Raw genomic sequence first — 25,643 nt, 5'->3', positions numbered from 1 at the left:
ATCAAAACGGTCACGGACGGGCACTTTGTTGGAGAAAAATCCGAAATGTCCGCCCGTTTTGTCCGGATGTCCGAGTGGACACTTAGGACTCGTGTCCGTTCCGCCCGGACCGGTTGAGTTAGTGTCCGTCCGCTTAAAATCATTTCGGACACTAACTAAGGTTGTGTTTGTTTTTTTTTTATTTTTCAGATCTGAATCTGAATTGGGATTTCATGTTTGTTTTTCGTATTTAGGAAAATCTGAAATATCGTCTGAATTGGGTCAATTTTCTGAATTGGCTGAAAAGGAACTCATATTTTCAGACTTCAAAACAAGTCCGAAAACAAATCTCTGATGTTGAAATGTGTTAAATGTCAATTATACCCCCATAAATTTTACTATTCTCAGTCATTATTTTATTTAGCAACACCACCACCACCACCACCACCACCACCGGAACCACCACCACCACCACCACCGAAACCACCACCACCACCACCACCACCGAAATCAGCACCACCACAACCGAAATTAGCACCACCACACAACCTAGACCGAAATCAGCACCACCACACAACCTAGATCGAAATCAGCACCACCCCACAACCTAGACCACCACCACCACACAACCTAGACCACCACCACCACAACACACAACCTAAACCACAAGCACCACCACCACAACCACACAACCTAGACCACCACAACCACACAACCTGATGCAGGGGCACCCAGCGTGGACGCTTTTTGCCGTGGCCTAACGGCCACGTAGGCCAATCGCCCATAATGATTAGATTTAGGAAAGTCCCAGTTTTAGTGTGATTCGTAGTGAATCTAGATTTAGGAAATCACATTACTTCAGTATTTCCATTAATTAGGAAAGTGTAGTTTGAGTCTATCTATTTAGGAAGTTTGCAGTATTTCAGTATTTCCATTATTCAGGAAAGTCCAGTTTGAGTCTAACTAGGAAAGTATGATATCCTATAAAAGGAGGTCTAGTCTGTCTTTTATGTTCATGTTGAAGAGAAAATCCCCTTGAGTTTAATAAAGTTTACCAGTTTTAGAGTTATTTTAATCTTTCTTTGAATTGTTCTTCGTTTATTTTATCGTCTTCTTTATTTCAGCTGCGTTCTACATCACAACCACCATCACCGAAATCAGCACAACCACAAACCACCACCACCACAACCACACAACCTAGACGACCACAACCGCAACCACACAACCTAGATCACCACAACCACACAAACCGCACCGCCACATGAACACAAACCGCCACCACCACCACACAACGCCGGATCAGTTGGAGAGAGAAAGAGGGACGAAAAGAGAAAGGGATTGAGAGAGTCTAAACCTCGCCGGATTTCCATTGCCGGACTTTCTCGCCGAAACAAGTGTTTGAAAGAGGTAGGTTGAGAGAGGAGGCTGTTGGAGACTTGGAGAGAGAGAGAGGATAAAAAGTTTAGGGTTAGGGTTTTCTTTTTATTTTAGAGAAGGGTGGAGGGTTAGGGCTTGTTTGTGTAAAATATCAAGTAGGGGTATATATGTCAAAATTATAACTCAGATCCACTAATTCAGATTTCGAAAACAAACATCTAACTTCTAAAATAACTCAACCAATTCAGATTCAGCCAATTCAGTTCAAACTTTTCAGATCCAACCAATTCAGATTCAAACATAAAAAGAAAAACAAACAACACCTAAGTCTAACTGAGACCGCCATCTTCCGCAGCATAACATTAAGCATTAATAATAAAATCTACCCATTCCCTCTTTGTTCATACCATATCACCACGTTTTCTTAACTTCGTCATAGACTCATAGCTAATGAACACAGTGTTGTTTTGAGAAACAATTGGCTCAGTGACCCACTCGGGCTAGAGTTGAAGTAAATTTTAACTCATGAGATTTGTATCGACAAAAGAAATTGTAGTGAAACAAACAATAATGTGATAGCTGAATTTCCAATCGAACCTTTGGATTGGTCATTAACGGGCTGCTAAGGGCCACCAGCAACCTATTATGACCACAACAGGGCCGACCCTGAGCCAAGGCGACCCAAACGGCCGCCTAGAGTCCCAAAATGAGAGATTCCCGATTTAAGTAACATTATCTATTATATAAAACGCAAAGTTTTTTGCTGACTGGGACAAACTCAGAGATAAATCCGGTCGTCCGTTGTAATTTTGATACATTTTTTACCTTCGGATCTATTACCCACCACAGTTTATTGACCCACTAAAAGAAAAAAAATAAACAAAACCCTTAAATCTGGTCGGTTATCTCTGTTGGCGCCTTTTTCCACCTTTCCGTCCCGCGTTACAAACCAGTTTTCATTATTGATGAAGAAAACTGACGAAGAAATTGATGAAATTGATGACCGAAATTGATGACAAAAAATGATGAAGACCAAAACTCCAAATGGATTTCAGCCTTACAAACTCCAATTTCTTTTAAGTTCGGGTATTTAGGGTTTGGTAATGGGTTTTCACATAAGATTTGATTGTTTGTTCTTTTCAATTTCAGTTATTTATGAAATTGAAATGGTTTTGTAATGGTTTCTTATTGTTTTTTCTTTTCAGGTGTTTATGGGTAAACTGACGAAGAAATTGATGAAATTGATGTCCGAAATTGAAGACCAAAACTCTAAATGGATTTCAACTGTATTTAGGGTTTGGTAATAGGTTTTCACATAATATTTCCAACTCCACTGGTTTCATTGCATCATTTTTATTCAATTGGTGCATAGAGATTAGGGTTTCTAATGGGTTTTTTCTTTTCAATTTCAGGTGTTTATGAAATTAAAATTGAAGACCAAAACTGATTAAGAAATTGATGAAGAAATTGAACTCCATATCTATTTCAGCCTCTATCAGTTGTTTATGAAATTGAAATGGTTTTGTAATGGTTTTTTATTGTTTTTTTTTTCGATTTCAGGTGTTTATGGGTTTTCACAAAGATTTCGAACTCGAAATGGTGTGTAGGGTTCGTGGTCATTGCATCATTTCTATTCAATTAAGGTATAGAGATTAGGGTTTTGTTTATTTGATTTTTAGGTATAGAGATTAGGTGTTTTTGGGTGATGAAATCGATGACCAACACTGAAGATATGGTTTTTTTGATTGAAATGGTTTAGGGTTCGTGGCGGTTAATTGTTTTTAATTGATTCATTGTTATGCAATTTTACTTTGCTTCATTGTTTTAATGGTTTTTATTCATGGTTCTTGATTGTTTTTACTCCGAATCGAGTTTTTGATTGTGTTTAGGGTTCGTGGTCATTACATCATTTTTATTCAATTTAGGTATAGGATTAGGGTTTTGTTTATTTGATTTTTAGGTATAGAGATTAGGTGTTTATGGGTGATGAAATCGATGACCAACACTAAAGAAATGGTTTTTGTTTACTTTCCTTCATCGACTTACGAGAACGGGAATTGCATGGGTCCGATGTAAACCATTGTTAGTATTGAAGAAAAAGAAAGTAATAGTGGATTCAGATATTGAAGTAAGTTTATGTTTTTATTTTCCTTTTGATTAAGCTACAAATTTCAGAATTGAAGTTTGTATTAATCTAATAACTTATCGAAATAGATTAAGGAATAGGATTTTGAACACAAAAATCAATTACAAACCAAATCGATTCTGAAATTTGTTTCTATTAATCTAATAACTCATCTAATTTTTCTGGTTTCGGTTGTCTACTGTTCAGTATCATTTCAAATGGAGAAGACTCCCAAGGTTTGGCTTATCTTTCATTTTCCTTGCTATTGTTGCCTAGGCATGATTCCAACTAGGACATTGTTTGTTCCTAAATCCTGGTGAGGACTACATAAACCCACCCAAAAAGCCTTTGCTCCTGCTAAGCGCTAAAGTCGAAGGCCCCAGAAGCAATGCTTGAATATCACATTTTGTTATTTTTTGTCGTTCTTTGAGAACGTTATTCCACGAACACAAATAAATGATACTTATACTGAATCAGCTATACCAATTAGACACTTCTGTGAAGAATTATTAAAGAATATTGTTTCCAGTAGATTGTTGATGGAGAGAAGAAGAACCATTTTCATTTAGTTATTCTCTGGTTTTCATTACCCATTTCATCCGGTACTTAATTTATCAGGAGAATGTGGCTCCAGTTAGCAATCTCAAAGTTTTTTGTATTAGCATCTCCTTAGTTGATTTAGCAAAGCTCTTTGTTATTTTGATGTTGTATTTGAAAGTTATTATTGGACTTCTGATGTATTATGCTTTGTGAATAGTTTTTAAGTTTCTGTTTAAAGAATGTTCGGGTCAATAAGTACCCAGAATAGTTTTATATAAACCACCCCCGCTTATAGAAACTCTTGGTTCTGTTCCTAAATATGGTAGAAGGTATCTTAACCAAATTTGCAAATGAATGTTAATAGACACGGTGCTTGTATGCAGATTGGCGTGGTTCATTGTTGTGCTCTTCATGACATCCAATTCTTTGTCATTTTCTTTTGGTAGACTATGAGGGGTCTTAAGATTTTCACGAGCTGGTTATACATAATGCAATGATAATACAAGTAAGGAAGCATCAACAATTGAAAATTTCAGGTAACTTTTTACCTAGAAATTGCCATACTAATAGTCAGTTATGAATGCTTTACTCTAAACAAGAGTCTTGGTGTAGGACAACATAAGGTAGCCATTCATGTGACTGTTGACGAAAACTTGAAGTTGTCGATTTGACCATTTGGTTAATCGGTGACATTCTTGAGCTACTTAAGTTTTTTTTTGAAAATTACTTAGGATTTTTTCATTGGTTGAAAAAAATTAAACTATGAACCTATGCAGTTTGGTTTAGGATGCATACAAAGAATCTAATGATAAGATTGTTATCTTTGTCTTTGTCCTAGTAATGAATGATTATATGTTGTAGGAGGAAACAAGCGCCACATTTGTATGAAAATTGAAGATCTTTAAATGCAAAGTTATTTTTTATTGTTTGTTATTGCTGTAATGTAAAAGTAGGTTATTTAAGTACTTAGAAAAGGAATGAAATTTTTGTGAGTTGTTCCTGATTGATTAACAAAGCATGAAAGTCTATGCGATCCTATTATAGTTAAGATTTATCAATAGTGGTCTCTGTAGAAGTCATGTACAATAATTTTTACTTTTAACACTACAGATCTATATTGCTATTATATTCATTGATATTATATCACTGTAAATGTTTCGTGTTATTTGTTTATGCTCACACGCTACTAACACCACCTATGTGGAATGGATCTTCGTTCCATGAGTTCTGATATAAAAACTTAATGATATACATATACGGCTAAATGGTACCCATGTGAAATCGACCGTCATCCTGTAAGTTTTAGTATAGATACTTTATGATACACGTATTCAGTTACATAGTTATAGTCTTTTTAGGCGAATGAGTAACTCATGACTCAACTGGAGGGCATCCCATTCTTTTTGTTGCTGAAGAAGAATCTTACGTACGTCTCAAAACTTAACTTTTTTATATAACGGATTATATATCTAAAGTGACATAGGAGTTGGAAAAGGGGACTGCTAATCCTTGACAAAAATCCTCTGACTCATGCTATCTCGAAAAGTGTTGGCTAGGACAAATCTCAGTGTCCAAATTTTTCTTGGATTTTTTTTTCTCTTGGTGTTGCTGATTTAGGGGCATTACACAAGTATACATGTTCTGGGAGTTTTTGTACTTTAGTTTCATATCTAATTGTTCTTTTAATGGTTTCTTACTCTTTGGTGTACTTGTATTCAAAGTTTCTTCGTAATAACTTATATACAGATATAATTAAATATATTTCTTTCATATTCTTTTTTTCATGTTAAATGTGTATGATATGCTTGTTAAATATATTTCTTTCATATTTTTTCATGTTAAATGTGTATGAATATGCTTGCATATTTTTTTCAGATTCACATAATTGCTTTCATAAATTATTAAACATTATTTTCTCTGAGTATGGATTATGACCGAAAGCAAGTATAATCAATACCCTGCTATTTTCCTCTCTACTTTTGAGTTTCGACACTAGGTTGATTGTTGCAACGGATTGATGTTCAATTGAGCGGATGATGTGTGGTATGCAAGTATGTTCAAGGTAGTGGTGGACATAGTCACATAGACGAGTAAGCGAAGCGATTCATATGAGTTTCTGTCTGTATTCACTTGAAGACATTTGGTGTCTGCTTTTTGAGGTACATAAGGGAAGAAATATGCCAAAGAATGACTTGGTATGTAAAGTTTGATTAGATAGACGGTGGTAGTTTTATGTGTTTTTTTATTTGAAATTTGTCAGCGGGTTGAAGGGACCCTACCCTTTACACAGAGACATTAAACCAATAAAGAAATAACCAACTATCCAGAAAAGGGAAACAAAAAAACTCGAGAACAAGTAAACAAGAAATTCAATGACGCCTAACTCTTATTATACTCTGTTTGTCTTCCCTCACAATCTTTTCTAATTCTTCTGGTAACACATTTGAACTCATTTCCTTATAGCCTGAATCCGGTTTCAATTTAGAAAGGTAATCGACCGCTTGATTTATTTCGCGATACACGTGTATAATTGTGCAATCATCCATACTATTCCATATGGTCCGTATCTCTTTGACTAATCTTGTGATCTGCCATGGTGGCTCTCTCTCGGGTTGTGATAAGATAAGAACAGCTAGTGAAGAGTCTGTAGCAATACGAACTTGTCTCTTGCCAAATTTATTTGCTAACTGTAGTCCTAACCTTATCCCCTGCAGTTCGTGTGTTATAACCGAACATCTTTGTGTACGGGCAGCTGCTGCCACAATAACATCACCTCGGTCATTTCTAAGTATGGCGCCATAACCACCTGAATTAGCATCAAAAGCACCATCCGTGTTTATGAGAATGTGACCTTCTGGTGGGCCTGCCCATTTACAAGTCGTAGTTGCCTTCAGATTAAGTGGGATCACCAAATTCCACCTTTCAAGGATCTGTTGGGTCCCATTAATCCCAATGGGCCTATGTTTCCAAGCAACCACCTTTATCTTAACATCACTAACAACAACCTGCATTAGCTGTTGTTCGGTCTTTGTCTCTTGCCTAAAAACCCGATTGTTTCTTTCTTTCCAGATGTGGTAGAAATAGCCATTAAACACTAGGCTACCAATGCGACCAAGAACAGAGTTTCCATTAAATGTAGTCACACACCAATCTACTTCCTCCAACCAGATACCCGTATGATTTCTATGTATACCAAGTAAACTTAGCAAGTCTGACCAGATTTGAAGGGAAAATGAGCACTGAAAGAAGATGTGTTCATCGGTCTCTCTCGCTCTTAGGCATAGTGGGCAGACCTCATCCACCTCGAGTCCCCATTCACGGAGCTTTGTCTTTGTCTTCAACCCTCGCTTCATAGCCACCCATGTGATAAAAGAGTGCTTTGGTATCCCTTCCTGGCACCAAACAAGCTTTGACCATGAAACCAGATTACCATTCCGCCTTATAGAATTATATGTGTCCCTTACTGTGTATTCACCGGAACTTGTTGTTTTCCAGACCACTGTATCACTCTCTAAACCCCCAACTTCCACTCCAGGTAACACATTAAATACCTCACCAAATGTTAATCGAAACTGTTCAGGAATAATCCACTGACCATCTGTGAGAAAATCAGATACTAGGGCGTCTTCTCTCCAGTTCACATCAAATCGGGTTTTGTTGGCAAAATAGTCCATTAGTGAACCCATGGGATGCCAAATATCCCTCCAGAAATAAGTGTGTGTACCATCATGAATGAGATAATGTACTAAATCTCTAGCCATACCTCTGCAGCCTAGTATCCTTCTCCAACACCAGGAACAACTACTCGGTTCTTTCATAGTCCAGAAATTTTGCTTGCGAATCAAATTGCGCTTCACCCATCGAACCCATATTGTATCTTTGTCGCTAATAATGTCCCAGACATGCCGTAAATTCAGTGCGTAGTTCATGATTTCTATATCGTGTATCCCGAGAACTCCTTCACTCTTTGGTAGGCAGACATCTCGCCAATTTACTGCTGGTCTGTTGCTGCCCTCTTCTAACCCTTTCCATAGGAATCGATTAAAGATTCGGTTGATCTCCTTATAGACTCTTTTTGGAAGTACAAACACAGAAGTCCAGAAAACCAGCATGCTACCTAATACTGCTTTAATGAGGATAAGACGACCTGCATAGGATAGGAACCGTATCTTCCAAGACTGCACACGAACTTGAATTTGATTGATTAACGGTAAACAATCCTTATACGATAAACGAGAAGCCAGTAAAGGAAGGCCGAGGTACCTAATAGGTAAGGTACCGATCTGGAATCCCAAACTAGCTCTAAAAGACTCCACTTGTTCGACTGTCATCCCTGCACAAAATATGGAGCTTTTCCCAACATTCACAGCAAGTCCGGTTCCTTTAAAAAGGGTGTCGACTGCATTCTGTAAGGCTAAAGCTGAACCAACATCTCCCCGCGTAAAGACCATTAAGTCGTCTGCAAAACAGAGATGAGTAACTATCGGGTCTTTGCAACGGGGATGTAGCTTTAGATCACCATTTCGCTGTTTTTGGCTAATTAAAATAGAGAAAATTTCCATCACCATGACAAAGAGATAGGGGGATAACGGGCAGCCCTGCCGCAATCCCTTTCTACCCTCGAAATAACCATGCGAGCCACCATTCACCATAACGGAGAATCTTGGAGTGGAGACACACTCTTCAACCCACCCAATAAATTTATCTGGTAACCCAAACTTCTTCAAGATTTTAAACAAAGAAGACCAGCGAACCGTATCATATGCTTTCCATAAATCAATCTTCACCGCACATCGATCAACTCCCTGAGATTTGCCGTAATCTCTAACTAGTTCATGCGCCAGCATGATATTATCTTGTATTAACCTACCGGGGACGAATGCCGATTGGTTTTCACTGACTAAAGTGGACACATACTGCTTTAACCTGGTTGCTAGGATCTTCGTGATACATTTATATATCACGTTACAGCACGATATCGGCCTGTAGTCACTTAGCAACAAAGGGTTAGAAGTTTTTGGGATCAATGTAATTAGAGTAGAAATTACCTGACGAAGAAGACGTCCTGATCGGGAAAAGCTTTGTATGGCTAGTACAAAATCATCACCCACCACGTCCCATAATGATTTGAAGAACAAGGACGGGAACCCATCCGGCCCAAGCGCTTTATCTGTGCCTATAGAAGCAAGTGCCGCTATTATTTCATCCCGAGATGCCATAGCTTCAAGGGATAATGCTGAATCTGGTCCGAGTATATTCAGGAACTCTAGTTCCGTTAGAACATCATCTTCCTCTGGGTGAGGGGAAGCAGTACCAAGCAGTTCTATATAATACTCTACAAATCTGTTTGGAATAGCCTCCAAGTCACTAATTTCAGTACCGTTCTCGTCTTGAATTTTTACAATATTATTGCGAGACCTCCTTTCCTTCACCGAACTATGAAAAAATCGCGTATTCTGATCATCTAACGTGAGCCATTTGACTCGAGATTGCTGCTTCCTTATAGACGTCTCGAAAGATAACTTTGATACATACTCTTTGACTGCTATCCTCTCATTTCGTCGTAAGACGGGATCCGAAGGATTTTCGAATAATTGTTTCTGACATTCATGCATAAGGGTGCTGGCTGAATCCACTTGATTTGATAAGTTTGCGTACCTCGTTCCCTTCCATTGGATAATCCGGTTTTTAACAGCCTTAAGTCTGGTCACCAATCGATGCATCGGACTGCCAACCGCTCTAATCGACCACGCTGTCACAACCATATCTATGAAACCTGGGTCATCCAACCAGCAATTGTAGAACTTAAATGGGCGTCGACCAATCTGTTTTGTCTCTTTAAGGTTAACCACCATTGGTGAATGATCAGACCAGCCCGGAGGTAAAAACTCGGCCTTAACACCCGGAAAAAGATCAAGCACACTGATGTTCATAAGACATCTATCCAATTTTGAGAGAATATTGCGAGCACCCGCTTGAGAGTTCGTCCAAGTATAGCGATAGCCTGTATATGGGCAATCAAGCAGAAAAGCATTCTGAGTACATAAATAGAAATCTGAATAGTTACTTGGGCGTACCTTATCGCCCCCTACTTTATCGTCTGCGTGAAGAATATAATTATAATCCCCCATAAGCAGCCATGGTAACTCATAAGTACCCACCAGTTCTTCAATTTCTGCCCATAAAATAGTTCTACCAGCCGAAAAAGTATAACCATACACCATTGCAAGCATGAACACTTTCTCTTCCCACTCAACACGAACTGCTATAATCTGGGCTGAACAAAAAACTAGTTGAATTGTTACAACATTTGGATCCCAGGCAAGCCAAATTCGTCCATCACCCTCGACATCATAATTATCAAGATAAGACCAAAACGGATTAATACCATTTTGCACCTTTGCTCTGTTTCTTTGAAGTACTTTAGTCTCTACAATCCCACACACGCATAACTTTTGAATACGAATAAAGTCTCGTACCATCATAATCTTCCTATCATCATTCAAACCTCTAACATTCCAGCAACCAACACTAACCATTAATAACTTTTATAGGATTTCGGCCTTTTGGTTTCTCGGTCGACCGAACACCAAGTATATTATTCTTTTTAGTCTTTATTCCCCCACTTCTAGACGAACTATTTGCCCGCAAGTTAGAGCTCGCACCACCTACTGATTCAGTCTCTGGCATATACTCATCGCCCGAGTCATTATCACTTGATGAAACACCCATATGACAGGTCTTGTCTTCTCTCTCACTCGGTTTCTCCTTGTAGGCTACAGTTCTTGTAGTGACATAAGGCTTCTGGTCCTTTAAGTTAGTAGTCTGCAGACATTGCCTTTTGGCTAAGTGCTCAGATTGGTGTTCAAGACCTCTATTCATAGTTATCTTAGGAGTTTCTGCAATACGTGTTTGACTCTTCCCTTTCTTGTGTGCGACAAGTGACCAGCCACCATCTTGGCTTGATTCAGTGGCATTGTGAACCCCTCCAGTAGGTTGTTTGTCAGGCAGGTCAGGTGTTAGTTTTCCAGCATCGAGGGTTTCCTCCTCCAATTCCATGGCTGTATGATTACGTCTGAGCAGTTGGACCTCCCCAAACCTTGGAGAATCCTGACCCAGACCATGATTGGTAATTGCTACTTCTAGTTCATTATCCTTTGGTGCAGCCTGCTCCTCACTTTGCATATTAGTTGTCCCCCCAATGTCCCTTTCTGTTTGCATAACAGAGTTGTGGTCTTGTGTATTTGTCTCATGGGCATTTCTACGAACACCTGATGGGCACCTTTGCTCAGTATGCCCAAAACCATTACAGTGAACACACTTTTGAGGCTTCCATAGATATTCAACTCGAACTGAAATTTCTCTTGTTTCACCAACTCGGATAGGAATTACTTCCACCAATTCTTGATCTTTTCTAACCTCAATGCATACACGAGCATAGTTCAGTCTAGTTTTCTCCTCCGTGTACCTGTCCATTGATAACAATTGTCCCAGAAAGCTCGATATAAGCGAGATTCCTTTTGTGTTCCAGAAGATCATCGGAACATCATGTAAATTCACCCAAATAGGGATTGTATCCAGAACAGCAATATCATGTTCAATAAAAGGACTCCATTTTCTTACAATAAATAGTCGATTCCTGATAAATATTGGGGGACTCGTGAGAGCTTTGATTCGATCTTCTTCCAAAGTTAGTTCAATAATATAAGCACCCTTGCTGTGCATAGTAATTTTAAAATCTCCTTTAGGGTGCCAGACACGAACCAGTGAGTTCCGAACTACTGTATAAGGGACCTTTTCACCCACAAAAGCTCCTACTAGCAAAGACTCACAACTCTCATGTTCTTCTGTAAAGTTTTTAAGATCAGCAACTACAACACGTTTACCATCCACCAAAGTAGGAGCAGTGAATTCATAACTTTTTGGTGTAGAAGTAGCCCTAGATTTGAACAGACCTGCCCAATCGGATGATTTCTTTATGTGAGTCAAACCTTCATCACTTAGATTCCCACTTTCTTGTGGCTGCTGTGCGGAGGGGAGAGTTCCCCCCCCCCCCCCCCCCCCCCCCATCGATTTCCATGTCTCTCTTTCTCTCTCTTTCGATTTTACCAGTTGGGATGGCTGGCTATATGGAGATATCTCCTTTTAGATGTACATATTATTTGTTTGCTTGAGTTTTCGGTTTTTCGACATTAAACTTAACGGCGTTTGGTAGTTTTATGTGTTAACTATGTAGATTGATGTTTCCTTTCTTATACCTTTTTTCTACGAGAACTGCTTTCTTATACCTTAAAAAGATCAAATCAAACTTTATAACCCCTTGATTTCTCCGAAAATATTCCACGTGATATTTGATCATCTCGACGTATTCTATTTTAGTTGTATCTACAAAATTTATTTTATTTTTCTTCAGAATTGTTCTTCAAAATTTTGAGATCACCAAGAAAGAAAACTTATTTTATTTGAGAGCGAATCTTATCGTGCCGAAGGCACGGGCTATACCTAGTATATAGATAATATTATTGTATGTGTTATTTTATGCACACGTACATCATATTTGTTTGGATAGTAGAGTTGGTAGTTTATTAGTAAACTTAAGATCAGGGGTTTGACTACCACGAATTGCAATATTTTAACTTTTATATTTTTTCAACTTAAAGTGTAGGGACCCCGTCGATACGTCCGCCTAGGCACTCCAAAAGTCAGGGTCGGTGCTGGACCACACCATTTGACACAAAATTCCTTTTATCGTATGTATAATATTGCCAAGTAATTAATGAAGTACACGTAACAATGATCTATATTTACCAAACTAAAGAGTTTTCTAATTGCTTATTTGAGTTGCCTATTCTAAAGTTCGTAAAATAGATAAAATTGAATACCAATTAACGTCAATGCCACATAATTGTTTAGTGAAAAGGGAGAGAGATTAAGGAGAATAAAGCCATACACTACCTTCATAAACAAACATTAAGAAAGAAACCTAAATTCAAGTCCAAAACCCATAATTCCTTCAACAAAAAAAAAAAAAAAAAAAAAAGTCCAAAACCCATAATTGAGAGTACTTAAATTGTACTCTACTACTGTAATTTTTAGTTTAGATATTTAAAAACCCTAATAAAAGACCTAAATCTGAACGGCTAAACCTGAACCTAGAAGTGCTTCCCGGAATTCCACACATGCTCTTCGATATTGCCGGTAGATTAGAGATAAGAGAGAGTTACGAAATCATCAATCGGACACGGACACGCTGACACGGGAAGATGAAGTACTCTTTTTAGATACGTTTCCTTGAGATCCTGAAGAGACGCGTGTCCCTTTCTTCCCTGTCGCCGTTCGATCATTCCGTCCTCCTCCTCCTCCTCCTGAAGCCATCTCCTCAAACATTTTCTGGAGATCCTCAAAACTCTCCCCCTAAGACAAAAAAAAAACATATCCTATTTATTAAAAGACAACTGTACCCCTAAAAAAAAAATTTATTTCCAGAAAAGAAAGTATAAAGATTAAAGAATCTAGACAGACAGTATTGAAAGGAGAAGTTGTACGGTACCCCTGGCCTGACATTGTCCATCATAGATAACATCTCTTGCATGAAATCAGCAAATCCCTGCGTCCAATTTTTTCATCATAATTCAGTCCTACTTTTAGAGAGAGAAATTGAGTTTTAGAGAGAGAAAGTGAGTTTTAGAGAGAGAAAGTGAGTTTTAGAGAGAGAGAGAGTACGACACCTCTTCTTCTTCTTCAAACGGATCGTATAATCCAGCATCATACATTGATCTTTTTCCTTGATCAGAAAGAACTATTAACAACAAATCAAATACACAAATACTAAATTAAATCCAATTCATAAAATTAAGAGGATCAAATCCGTTTTGATTGGTTCGATTCTGCCAGAAAATGAAAATTTTACCTGAATAAGCCTCTTGTATTTGTTGAAACCGTTTCTTTGCTTCTCCTGTAACTGACGGATTTGTTCTACACTTATCCGGATGCCATTTCTTCATCAAATCAAAAAAGAAAATCAAAAATCACAAATGTTTAGTAGTAATTAATGAAGAACAGAGAGAGGATTTGATTCTAACCATCGCAAGTTTCCGGTAAGCGGATTTGATCTCAGAGAAGGAAGCTCCTTTACGAACACCTAGGGTTGAGTAATAAGAAGTAGTATTAGTATTTGATCCTCCTTCCCGATCCATTTCAGTCGGTGAAGGAAAATCTTAGATAGATAAAGAGATTCAGAGCATAGAAATAAGAAAGAAAGAGAAGGTTAGAGAGGGAAAGAGGAGAGAGAAGGTTAAACAAACGGCAGAACTGAAATTTTTGGGGTATATAAAAGACCATGAGTTTCTCGCACTAAAAAAATATCTCTGTGGTAATAGTTGAAAAGAAATCAAAGGAAGTTCAGAAACTTCGAGAGACACAACTTCCGCTAGATATTTTTTTCTGCCAATTTGGAAAATGCCACTCTTCAAACGGTTTATTTACTGCAATTGCCATTGTCTAGGAATCTTGCCTGACCCACATGGCCACATTGATGTGAGTCTATCACCAACAAGTTTTACCAAAATAAGAACGACCAAGAAAAATTTGTGACTAAACGCCAATTTCCATTTATAGTAATTTTGGTGTTGGCTGTTTTAGCTATTCTAGAAGACAATGTGTGAAGAGGGATGAACCTCTTGAAATAGAATATAGAGCAGAGAGAGGGTTAGACCGAGAGATAGAGAAAGAGGTTGAGTGAGATCGAGAGATAGTGAGAGAGAACAAGTGCAAAGAGAATGTAAGGACATTTGATAATTAATTATTTGTATTGATGATTAACTGTAATGTACATCAGTGGTATTTATAGACATACAGAAGATTTCGGGTTTCCTAATCAAGAGATATAGTTTCTAAGCTAAATATACAACAAATATATCTTCCAAATTTCTGCATGAACCGGGTCCACTCGGTTGGTCGAGTGGAATTGGGTCGGTATCTCTTAATACTCCTCCTCAAGTTAGAGCATTATTAGATTTGATGTCCAATTTGCTAATAATGTTCTCGAACGGATCAGCACCCAGAGGCTTTGTTAATATGTCTGCGAGTTAGTTATCGAAAGTACTGTAAGCAACCTAAGTCTTTAAGAGAAAAGGTACGATCAAGGAAAGATTTTAGTTGGGAATGGCCAGGGACGGATCCAAGATTTTCACTTAGGGGGTGCGGATTTAAATGCTTAATTTTTTTTTTTCAAATATAATAATTAATAAAATATTTATATTTATTAATTATATTATTACATCAACGATTACAAACGCAAATGACCTCTACGAGAGTTTCATTTTACTAAAAACTTTTTTGGGGAAATTGTGATCTTTTGGTTGAAATGGACCACGTTGTAAATAATATCTACGAATTTCATCTCTATATTTGGATTCATAATTTGAAATTGGTAGTCCAGGATCAATTCGCAAAGATGATAAATTAGAGTTGGTCGCGGTGTTGGAATGAAAAATAACGTTGGAGTCGAGTCTAGAACTTTTGGTGTTGAACTTGATGAATCTAAAGAAAAATTTCTTTTAAAATATATAGGATTTATGGTGGATGGGTTGAAGTTTATAGGGTTTAGAGTAGATGAATTGAATTTGTAGAGTTTATGGTAGGTAAATTGAATTTTATAAGGTTTATGGTAGATGAATTGAAGTTTATAAGATTTATAGTTGAATTGAATTTTATAGGGTTAAGGGTAGTTGAATTGGATAATTTCGATGTGTAACGCTTTAAAACGATTTATGGTAGATGAGTTGAAGTTTATAAGATTTATAGTTAAAATATTTCAAATTGCTTATAGTGGGACTCGAACTCAAATCTCAGGGTCTCATTCTCCCACAACTACACTCCTCAATCATTGGGCCAAGCTATACTAGATGTTATCTAGGTACACACGATTGAATATATATAGACATAGACAAATATACATAAAAAACACTAAAAGTAAAAAAACACCAAAAATGCTTGTAGAGGGCTTCGAACTCACGCCCTCTAGGTTGTAACTACAATCCAGTCATCTCTTAAACCACTAAGCCAAATCATCTTCTGTGTTATTGCTATACATGAGAAGATATGTGTGTTTTATACCTGTATATATACAAAAACAATTTGCTATTACTACTATATTTTTTCTTCGGCCGGATCCAGGGGGTGCGGTCGCACCCCCTCGCACCCCCATGGATCCGCCCCTGGGAATGGCAACATCATTATTTCCTGTAATAACTGTGTCGTCGACATAAACGAGAACGAATATCTGAGTGGTGGCCGAACAATACGTAAAAACAGAATATCACTTTTGGATTGAGAGGGACCTTTAGATAAAAGGACGGAAGAAAATTTAGAAAACTACTGTTGGGATGCATGTTTAAGGCCTTATAGTGATTTTTTGAGGCGACATACATTGGACTCCCCCTGATAGGAGAATATGGGAGGAAGTTTCATATAGACTTCCTCATTTAAATCATCCTGAAGAAAGGCGTTTCCGGTAGGCAACCTTAACTTTAAAAAAAAATCTCTCTTATTCTTCCTTCTCTCTCCTTCCCTTTACCCCCTCTCCCACCTCTGTTTCGAGGTATGCTTTCAAACCAGAAACCAGATGTGGTTTGAAACTCCACATAGCCTAAAGATAGTGAATTTGCATCATCAGCAAAGCGTCTTGCTATGGGTGATCATGGGTTCCGGTCTCCTGTATGTCAGACTCCAAGTAATATCTGCAAACCAATTGATTCTGTTGGGATCTTTGTCACACTAGGTTCAGAGATCTATGTGGGAGATCAACTCCAAGTGGTATTCTTTCTGATAGTCTCGACAACACCCACTGTCATAGCACCCATGGTGGTTTGATGACTCCTAATGCTTCCTTCCAATACGGTAATCAACCTGAACCACAAAATGGAAATCAGAAACCAGACTTGAAGGTCTGGTTTCGAGAGGAAACAGGTGAGAGAGAGAGGGTAAAGAGAAGAAGGAAGAAGAAGAGGAGAGAAATTTGTTTCTTCAAGATCGCCGGCCGGAATTATCAGTTGGCACCTTGATGTAATTCCGTCCGACAACTCGTTAATAGGCATTGCCTCCTCAATCCACATTGCCTTTAACTAAATTAGAGATTGCCTTTAGCCAGATTGTCAATAACAACTTTGAGCATTGCCTATAAAATCTCCCTATTTTGATAGGTTAATTAATCAATGTCAACCTCTTTCATTAATAAGTGAAAAGTGTTATCTTTTTTTATAAATAAACACATAGGATTGTGGACAAACAATGCCTAAACGTATTTGGTCTGGAGGATATCGCTCTTACTATTGCGTCTGTTGTAGCAAATATATTGCCTCGGTTGACTTTTATGTTTATAAAGAGTTTTAACTTATTAGAAAACAAATTTATTAAAAAGTTTTTCTTAAAAATACTCCCTACGTAATACAAAATTTATATCATTATAACAATTAAATACAAAATTCATTTATTAAAAATATTTGCGATGCTCAAGGGCCATTTAAAGGTGCAGTGTTAAGAATAAAGGCGTTGATGCTCATTCATCCGAAGTTGTGGACTTGTCTGACTTATCTACTTTAGATTAGTTAGTTGTAAGTAAGTTAGTTATTTGATAGTTACGAACACTTTAGTTAGTTAAGAAGTTTGTTAAAGTCTAATAAAGTCTCAACTTCATGTGTGTATATGAAAACTCTCTTGTAATTGTTGATGATTGATCAATGAAATTCTACTACTAATATTTCTCATTTCAAAGCAATCTATCAATACTAAAACTAGTATTTAAAGAATAAAAATCATTATTTGAAAATATTTGTTAGAAATTATTTGTAAAAAATTGTCATGGAAGGATTAATGTTATAATAAGTGCTTCAAAACGAAAATAAAAACTATGTGAAAGAGCAGAAATATTATGATGATGGAAACTGAATGACTATGATAAATTTATTTATAACAAAAACAAATAAATTTAAATAACATATATCAAATATATAATGATAAACACTACCTGTCATATCATTATATATGTGATATGTGTTATATTAAATTTATTTATCTTTTTGTTATTATTATTTATTAAGTTAATTATAATTTCTTTCTATCTTTAGCTTAATACTTTCGTCAATCCGGTCAAAATCAACGGAATGAGTATGATAAATTTTGGTAGACCCAAAATTTTAAATACACATTTTATATTATTTAACTCAAAATAACAATTATAAATTTATGTTATTAAAAATATTCCAACTTCATCCTATTAACGACAAAATTAGATAATGGAGCTGCATCGGGGACCCTATAATAACATCGAGACCAATCTGGTCGGTTATTGAACCGAAACAGCTAGATGCTCCGATCGATTGCGGTTGCGTGGGCAAGCACCAGTTTGAGGGGGACAGGCAGGAAGTTGATAGCAAGTTGATATGTGATGTCCGTGGATTTTACAATGATAACAATATGGGCGTGGACGCTTTGGACGTGGCTTATCCAGTCGATCAAAGGGAGGTCGTCCATTGTCGTGTGAGCCGACAACAAGAGTAGAAGTCTCATTGTTGATAATGGTGGAGTTGATTAAGATTTGTCGCACTTCTTCTTGCTTAACAAGAGAATTACTACGAAGAATGGAGGGAAAATGGTCCATTAGTAAGGGTTTGGCTTCGAATAGCCAAAAACCGGTCGTCAAGACCTTGAAGAAATTTCATTGCTCTATAAGAAGATACCTTCCATGTCGGCAGATACATGGTTCTGTAATCATCAGAGAATTTAATTATTTGATATATGTATTTGGAAAGTTCTAGACAAAATTAGCAAAATCTGTTTTGTGAGAACGTGAGCCACTTGGTTGACTGCTAGACAAGTATGAAGTAGTTCCAATTTAGCCATTTCTTTTATAATTTTGCCACATTCCGAAGTGTCTATGATCGGGACTTGTTTCTTCAGGTGCATGTTCATATTACTATGAAGGCATCACTTTCAATTGTTACTTGCGGGATCTTCATTAAATAAGATAGTTTTAACGCCCAATAACACTACATGAGCTATTGTTGCAACTACACAACTCGACTTTATAATACTCGCATTAGATGTGGAAGGGAGACTATATCACTGAATTTGAAGATCCAATTTAGCCACAATCGGTTTTTGTTTCTTGACAAATTTAGCAAATATAATGTATTGGAAAGTTCTTGGCAACATCTAGCTTCCTATAATGTTTTCATTGCTCTATAAGAAGATACCAAAAACTCTCTTGTAATTGTTGATGATTGATCAATGAAATTCTACTACTAATATTTCTCATTTCAAAGCAATCTATCAATACTAAAACTAGTATTTAAAGAATAAAAATCATTATTTGAAAATATTTGTTAGAAATTATTTGTAAAAAATTGTCATGGAAGGATTAATGTTATAATAAGTGCTTCAAAACGAAAATAAAAACTATGTGAAAGAGCAGAAATATTATGATGATGGAAACTGAATGACTATGATAAATTTATTTATAACAAAAACAAATAAATTTAAATAACATATATCAAATATATAATGATAAACACTACCTGTCATATCATTATATATGTGATATGTGTTATATTAAATTTATTTATCTTTTTGTTATTATTATTTATTAAGTTAATTATAATTTCTTTCTATCTTTAGCTTAATACTTTCGTCAATCCGGTCAAAATCAACGGAATGAGTATGATAAATTTTGGTAGACCCAAAATTTTAAATACACATTTTATATTATTTAACTCAAAATAACAATTATAAATTTATGTTATTAAAAATATTCCAACTTCATCCTATTAACGACAAAATTAGATAATGAAGCTGCATCGGGGACCCTATAATAACATCGAGACCAATCTGGTCGGTTATTGAACCGAAACAGCTAGATGCTCCGATCGATTGCGGTTGCGTGGGCAAGCACCAGTTTGAGGGGGACAGGCAGGAAGTTGATAGCAAGTTGATATGTGATGTCCGTGGATTTTACAATGATAGCAATATGGGCGTGGACGCTTTGGACGTGGCTTATCCAGTCGATCAAAGGGAGGTCGTCCATTGTCGTGTGAGCCGACAACAAGAGTAGAAGTCTCATTGTTGATAATGGTGGAGTTGATTAAGATTTGTCGCACTTCTTCTTGCTTAACAAGAGAATTACTACGAAGAATGGAGGGAAAATGGTCCATTAGTAAGGGTTTGGCTTCGAATAGCCAAAAACCGGTCGTCAGGACCTTGAAGAAATTTCATTGCTCTATAAGAAGATACCTTCCATGTCGGCAGATACATGGTTCTGTAATCATCAGAGAATTTAATTCGTCTTGAAGAGCCTTGAGATTAGTAAAATAATTGGAGACGTCAGAACCATCCTGCTTAAGTAAAGAAATAACTCGTTTGAGTTGAAAATCCTTCGGAGCATTAGTCTGATTAAAGCGGTCATGGAGATTTTTCTAGACATCACATGCATTATCATCATAAAGAATTGATGAACGAAGAGAAGCATCGACTGAGTTGATAAGCCAACTAAATACTCAATCATCACAACGACTCCACAGATGCAACTCATTACGATCAGTAGGTTTGGAGATTGTTCCATCGACAAAACCTAATTTATCCTTAGTTCGAAGAACCTTCATCATTTCTCGAGAGGCCTAAATCGAAATAAAAACGAGGGCCCTTTATACACCTAAATCTTCTTGAAACTTTATTAATTTTTCTAAGTTTTATTATTCTATTTTCAGTTTTAGATGCCAGGAGTGTCATTTCCATAAATTAAGTTAAGTAAAATACTTTCAACAAAAAAAAAAGTTTAGTAAAATACAAATATTAAAGTACAATAGGAAAATAATTTTAAAATACATAATTATACCGTAGTAGTAGTATTATCAAAATGGATTTTTGAGTGAAAGGTTCAATTTTGGGGGTAAAACCAAAATAAATCCAATCTTGCCAAAAAATGAGTTTCCAGTCCAAATGTCAGGACAACTCATTATTTTCTGATTTTTTTTATCCCCCTCTTGCCCTTGGACGGGACATGCTGACGTTTCCTGACAAAAAAAACTGGATGGTAAATAAAATAATTTCCCGTACACAAAAAAATTCAAATTTTCAAATTTTTTTGAAAAATTCAAACGAAATTTCAAATTTCCGCCCAGCAAACCATCTCTTCGTGGTAAATAAAATAATTTCTCGTACACAAGAATATTTAAATTTTGAAATTTTCAAACGAAATTTCAAATTGCCGCCCAGCAAACCATTTCTTCCCGGTAAATAAAATAATTTCTCATACACAAGAAAATTCAAATTTTCAAACGACATTTCAAATTCCCGGTACAAAAGTGTCTAGTACAAAAGAAAATTTCCAGTAAATAAAATAATTTCCCGTGCGTCAAACAATTTTTCAAAAAAATTTCGTTTCACGGGAATTTTTCGGTGGCAATTCTGTAAATTTCTGAACAGTACAGATTCTGATGGACGGGTTGTCAGATTCTTTTTCAGAAAAAAAAATCGTTTCCCGAGAAAATTTCGATGGTAATTTTGTAATTTTCGATGGCATGAACCATAAATACTTTGTTTTCCAAGGGCCATTGTCATTTTTTTCCCAACCTGACTCTTTGGACGTGCCTTTAATTTTTTGGCAAACTAGGATGGGAAACCTATTTCTTCCCTCATTTTGGATGGTTAACCCAATCCCCCTATCAAAATTTAGGTGGTCCATCAGTGTTTATGTGGATGGCAACATAGACTACACCAATATAGAAAAAATTGTGTCATTTAGGAAAAATTGTGAAAAACTAATAGTACGTTTGAACTTACGTACAAGAAAAAAAATTGAAAGATATAAAATTAAGATTAAAGTTCAATAGGAAAAAAATACAATAATTAAAAAAGAAAATGAGAGAGAATGTCCATAGAAAGAAGTAACGTGGGAGAAGAGAGTGGAGGAATTCTTGAAAGATTGGATGGAAAACTAAACTTCCCGTCATTAGTCATTACTTCCATCCACGATTTCAGTGGGCTTCACTTTATAGAAATCGGTTATTCTGGGGAGAATCCGAATGATGAACATCGAATGGATCACCAAGATTAGGAAGAGAATTAGTAACAGTTTCGGGAAAAAACTCATTAGAAGACATAACTTAAAAAAAATATTTAACTCTGATACCATGTGAAGAAAGATTAACCTCTTGATAACAGAATATAGAGAGAGAGTCAATTAGACCGAGAGATGCAGAGAGAGGTCGATTGAGAGCAAGAGATAGAGAGGGAGATCGAGTGAGACCAAGAGATAGAGAACAAGTACAAATAGAATGTAAAGACAGTTGATATTTAATTCTCTCTGTATTAATGATTAACTCTATTATACATAAGTGGTATATATAGGAATACAAAAGATTTAAGGTTTTAGTGTCTAAACTAAATATACAACAAATGTATCTTCCTAATATATGCATGAACCGTGTCACTCGGTTGGCCGAGTGGAATCCGGTTGGTATCTCCTCATGCAATGATGTCCCCTTTCATATTTGTATATGTAAGTTATAGGTATGTAATGTAATTCTTGACTTCAATTGCAAAGATCCTGTTCTCCAATTAACTATCTGATATTTATGTTTTTCTTTTCTTGTGACCTGTAACTTACTGTCCGTGCTTTGTATTATGATAAAATATGTAATGTAATAGAGACTAAAAGTTGATTATTTTTAATCTCATGAAAGAAACATGGAGTTGTTATCTCCTAGCTGACATAGTGACATCGAATAGATTTGATCCATATATAGGAAAACACAATAGGAATATACGAAGACAAGAATGCCCATAAACCATCTTTTGTGAGAAAATTGAGGCGCGCCTTTTGACACCTCAAGTTCAGCATGAATAATATCAAACTTTGACCAAGAAGAAAGTTGAACATAAATCCTAACTTGTTTTTTGAAAGAGTAAACGTAGTTTCTAGAGACAACCAAGAATCCCACGACCAGGTTTCGATTGCTCATTTAGGTTGGATTCTCTTCCAGGCAAACTGTTCCCAACCTCTTCCACTGTACTATCGCTGCCAAAGGCTTGTTGGTGCAACTCTTCTGTCAGGTTGAAAGGGGAGAAAAAACACTAGCTATTTTTTTTATGTTAGGATTCATTCTAGTTCTATAGGCATCTTGATATATGAACAAAATGCATTGTTTTATTAAAAATAAAATAAATAATTGGTATTCACAAAATGGATGGTTATGTTGGTTGGAAATTACTACCTTATTTTGGTTTCGATTGGTTTCGATTGGTTTCGATTTACAGACGTAACGTATCAAACAAACATACCTTACAGGAGAGTTTTTATTGGCTTGGTATAATGTTTCATTCGGTCTGTGATTCTTGTGTTACAGGACTTAATTAGATTTGTTTCTTAGAGTTTAAATGACTAACAGGCAACCAAAATAAAGAAACAATTAAATGGTAGGGCGCCTCTATATGCGCCCCACATTACAGCTACAAGCGCACTGTTAGAACAAAAAAGCGAGAAATTCATGTCTAAATGGGGCGCTTATAACAATAATGTGAGGTGCGTTTAGAGTGTCTAGGTTATGGTAAAGTGAAGAAATGAATTAAAAGATAAAAATAAAGAATAAAAGAGTAGGAGTTATATAGGGTTGGGTCAACCTCATTAAGAAACCTAAAAACCAACTTTGTCATTGGACTCCAAGAAAAAAAACACCTAAACTTGGTTGCCGGCCCTAATCTAATGCCCTGTAGGCAGCTACATTATCAACTCTTTCTTGGTTAGAGACTGGTTAGGCCTGGTAACTTCGGTGGTGTCTATAAACTTCCTTCACATCCCCAGCAAAAGTCACTGAGCCACCCACCACACATCCATGTACGACCTACTGGACTCCCCTGGCTGAGTTCACACAAATCATTAGCTTTTCATCTCCACAACCAACACTGTTAATATCAGGGGTGCTTTTCATCTCCACATCCATGTACGACCTACTGGACTCCCCTGGCTGAGTTCACACAAATCATTAGATTTTCATCTCCACATCCATGTACGACCTACTGGACTCCCGTTCGGTCAGATGGATACGCTTGGGTACACGGCAATATCCTTCTATCGGTTGTACTGATCTCGGACCCCATGGAATTCCCTAAGTACCACTGAGTGTGACCGAGAATAGCCCGAAAACCATCTGAACCGTTAGATTCGCCTCCCTCTCGCGCGCCACGTGTCGCTGGAAGATTTATATTGACTTGATTTTGACTTAAACTTTGACCTGCTTTATTTTGCTCATGACCTCCGTTTTCACTCACGGGCTCGTATTGGACTCTACTTTCACCCGATCATCAATATTTGCCAAATTACCAGAATCCCCAAATGACCAAACTGCCCTTTTACGTGTCTTTCTCCCGTTTTTAACCATTTTTCGTGCTCAATTCCTTAGGAACCCCCTGTGTAAGAGAAACAACCAATTCATCAGAGTAACTGCCCGAAATAGACTAACTAGCCCAAAATTAAGAGATTCAGATGGGACATTTTCATGTCTCATCACCTTTCTTTAAACGAGTCTATGGAGGATCACGTTGATCAAGCTAGGGTCGAGGATCAACCTATGACTCTCAAAAACTACATGCATCCGGCTAGAGTTAGTCAACCATCATGCATTAGGCTACCCCCGACTAACACTTATTTCGAGTTAAAGTCGGGAATCATCAATATGCTTCCGGTGTTTCGTGGTTTAGAGAACGAGAACGCGTATTATCATGTTAGGGAATTTGATGACGTATGTAAGACCATGAACGCTCCTAACTCGATTGATGCCGTTAGACTTAGGTTGTTCCCTTTTTCTCTAAAGGATAAAGCAAAGTCGTGGTTGTATGCCTTACAACCGGAGTCTATTTCTACTTGGGCAGAAATTAGTGGTGTCTTTCTAGAAAAATTCTTCCAAAGCATAAAACTAAAGCTTTAAGGCAGAGTTTGCTTAATTTCGAGCAACTCCAAGGAGAATGAATCTCTCTACACCTATCTTGAGAGATTCAAGGATATTCAACTAGAGTGTCCACATCATGGGTTCGAAAAAATGAAACTAGTCCAACTGTTGTATGAAGGACTAGATTATCTTACCACCTCCATGATCGAGTCATTCTGTAATGACGGGTTCTCCAACAAATCTGTCGATGAGGCCATGGATTTTCTTGAGGAACTAGCCGCACAATCCCAGCAATGGGAAACTTCTAAAGAACCTCTCACTAAGGCAAAGCCTAATCCAACTAAGGGTGGGATTTATAGGATCAATGATTCTGAGTCCAAACTTGACGCCATTACCAGAAGGTTGGAGCCTTAGTGATGAATCAACCTAAAACCTTCACGGAGGATCCTCCTCATGTCATGAATGTTGGAAATGAACCCATCTCTTACCCGTGTTCTGTCTGTGGAGATCCTACTCATAAGGGGAACAAATGTGCCTTATTCTTTGAGTCCGCTAACAGAGAACAAGCTCACGCTCTTTATCAAAACTCTAGGCAAGATAATCGTCAGAAGTATGATCCTTTCTCTAACACGTATAATCCAAGCTGGAGAAATCATCCAAATCTCTCTTGGTCTAAAGGTCAA

At 36.9% G+C, this 25,643-nt stretch overlaps 2 protein-coding genes across 3 annotated transcripts; both read right to left on the bottom strand.

Annotated features, from left to right (window-relative positions):
- Positions 1-6,390: 6,390 nt before the first annotated feature.
- LOC147569133 (uncharacterized) lies at positions 6,391-12,091 on the bottom strand. The gene is made up of 2 exons (XM_086662024.1): positions 10,558-12,091; positions 6,391-10,451 (listed from the first exon to the last, which is right to left on the bottom strand). The coding sequence occupies exons 1-2, from the start codon at positions 12,089-12,091 to the stop codon at positions 6,391-6,393; spliced, it is 5,595 nt and encodes a 1,864-aa protein (XP_086518150.1).
- An 859-nt stretch (positions 12,092-12,950) lies between these two features.
- LOC147569132 (uncharacterized) lies at positions 12,951-14,435 on the bottom strand. 2 transcript variants are annotated; one of them, XM_086655577.1, is made up of 5 exons: positions 14,104-14,435; positions 13,932-14,019; positions 13,750-13,820; positions 13,572-13,628; positions 12,951-13,435 (listed from the first exon to the last, which is right to left on the bottom strand). In XM_086655577.1, the coding sequence occupies exons 1-5, from the start codon at positions 14,215-14,217 to the stop codon at positions 13,253-13,255; spliced, it is 513 nt and encodes a 170-aa protein (XP_086511703.1). In that variant the 5' UTR covers positions 14,218-14,435; the 3' UTR covers positions 12,951-13,252. The 2 variants fall into 2 exon arrangements, with proteins under 2 accessions (XP_086511703.1, XP_086511704.1); XM_086655578.1 differs by having other exon boundaries at positions 13,544-13,628; positions 14,104-14,424.
- Between the last annotated feature and the right edge of the window lie 11,208 nt (positions 14,436-25,643).

This window comes from Eschscholzia californica, unplaced genomic scaffold (genome assembly GCF_041429995.1).
Source record: "Eschscholzia californica isolate CP2 unplaced genomic scaffold, dmEscCali1.0.p SCAF_1, whole genome shotgun sequence".
NCBI classification, from domain to species: domain Eukaryota; kingdom Viridiplantae; phylum Streptophyta; class Magnoliopsida; order Ranunculales; family Papaveraceae; genus Eschscholzia; species Eschscholzia californica.
This window is presented reverse-complemented; position numbering and strand designations above follow the sequence as displayed.

Coding starts and splice junctions, on each gene's coding strand:
- LOC147569133 (XM_086662024.1), bottom strand. CDS start 12,091: ATGGGGGGGGGGGGGGGGGGGGGGGGAACTCTCCCCTCCGCACAGCAG. Junction 10,452..10,557: donor TCCTATAAAAGTTATTAATG/GTTAGTGTTGGT, acceptor GTGGGATTGTAG/AGACTAAAGTACTTCAAAGA.
- LOC147569132 (XM_086655577.1), bottom strand. CDS start 14,217: ATGGATCGGGAAGGAGGATCAAATACTAATACTACTTCTTATTACTCA. Junction 14,020..14,103: donor CTTACCGGAAACTTGCGATG/GTTAGAATCAAA, acceptor GATTTGATGAAG/AAATGGCATCCGGATAAGTG. Junction 13,821..13,931: donor AATACAAGAGGCTTATTCAG/GTAAAATTTTCA, acceptor TGTTGTTAATAG/TTCTTTCTGATCAAGGAAAA.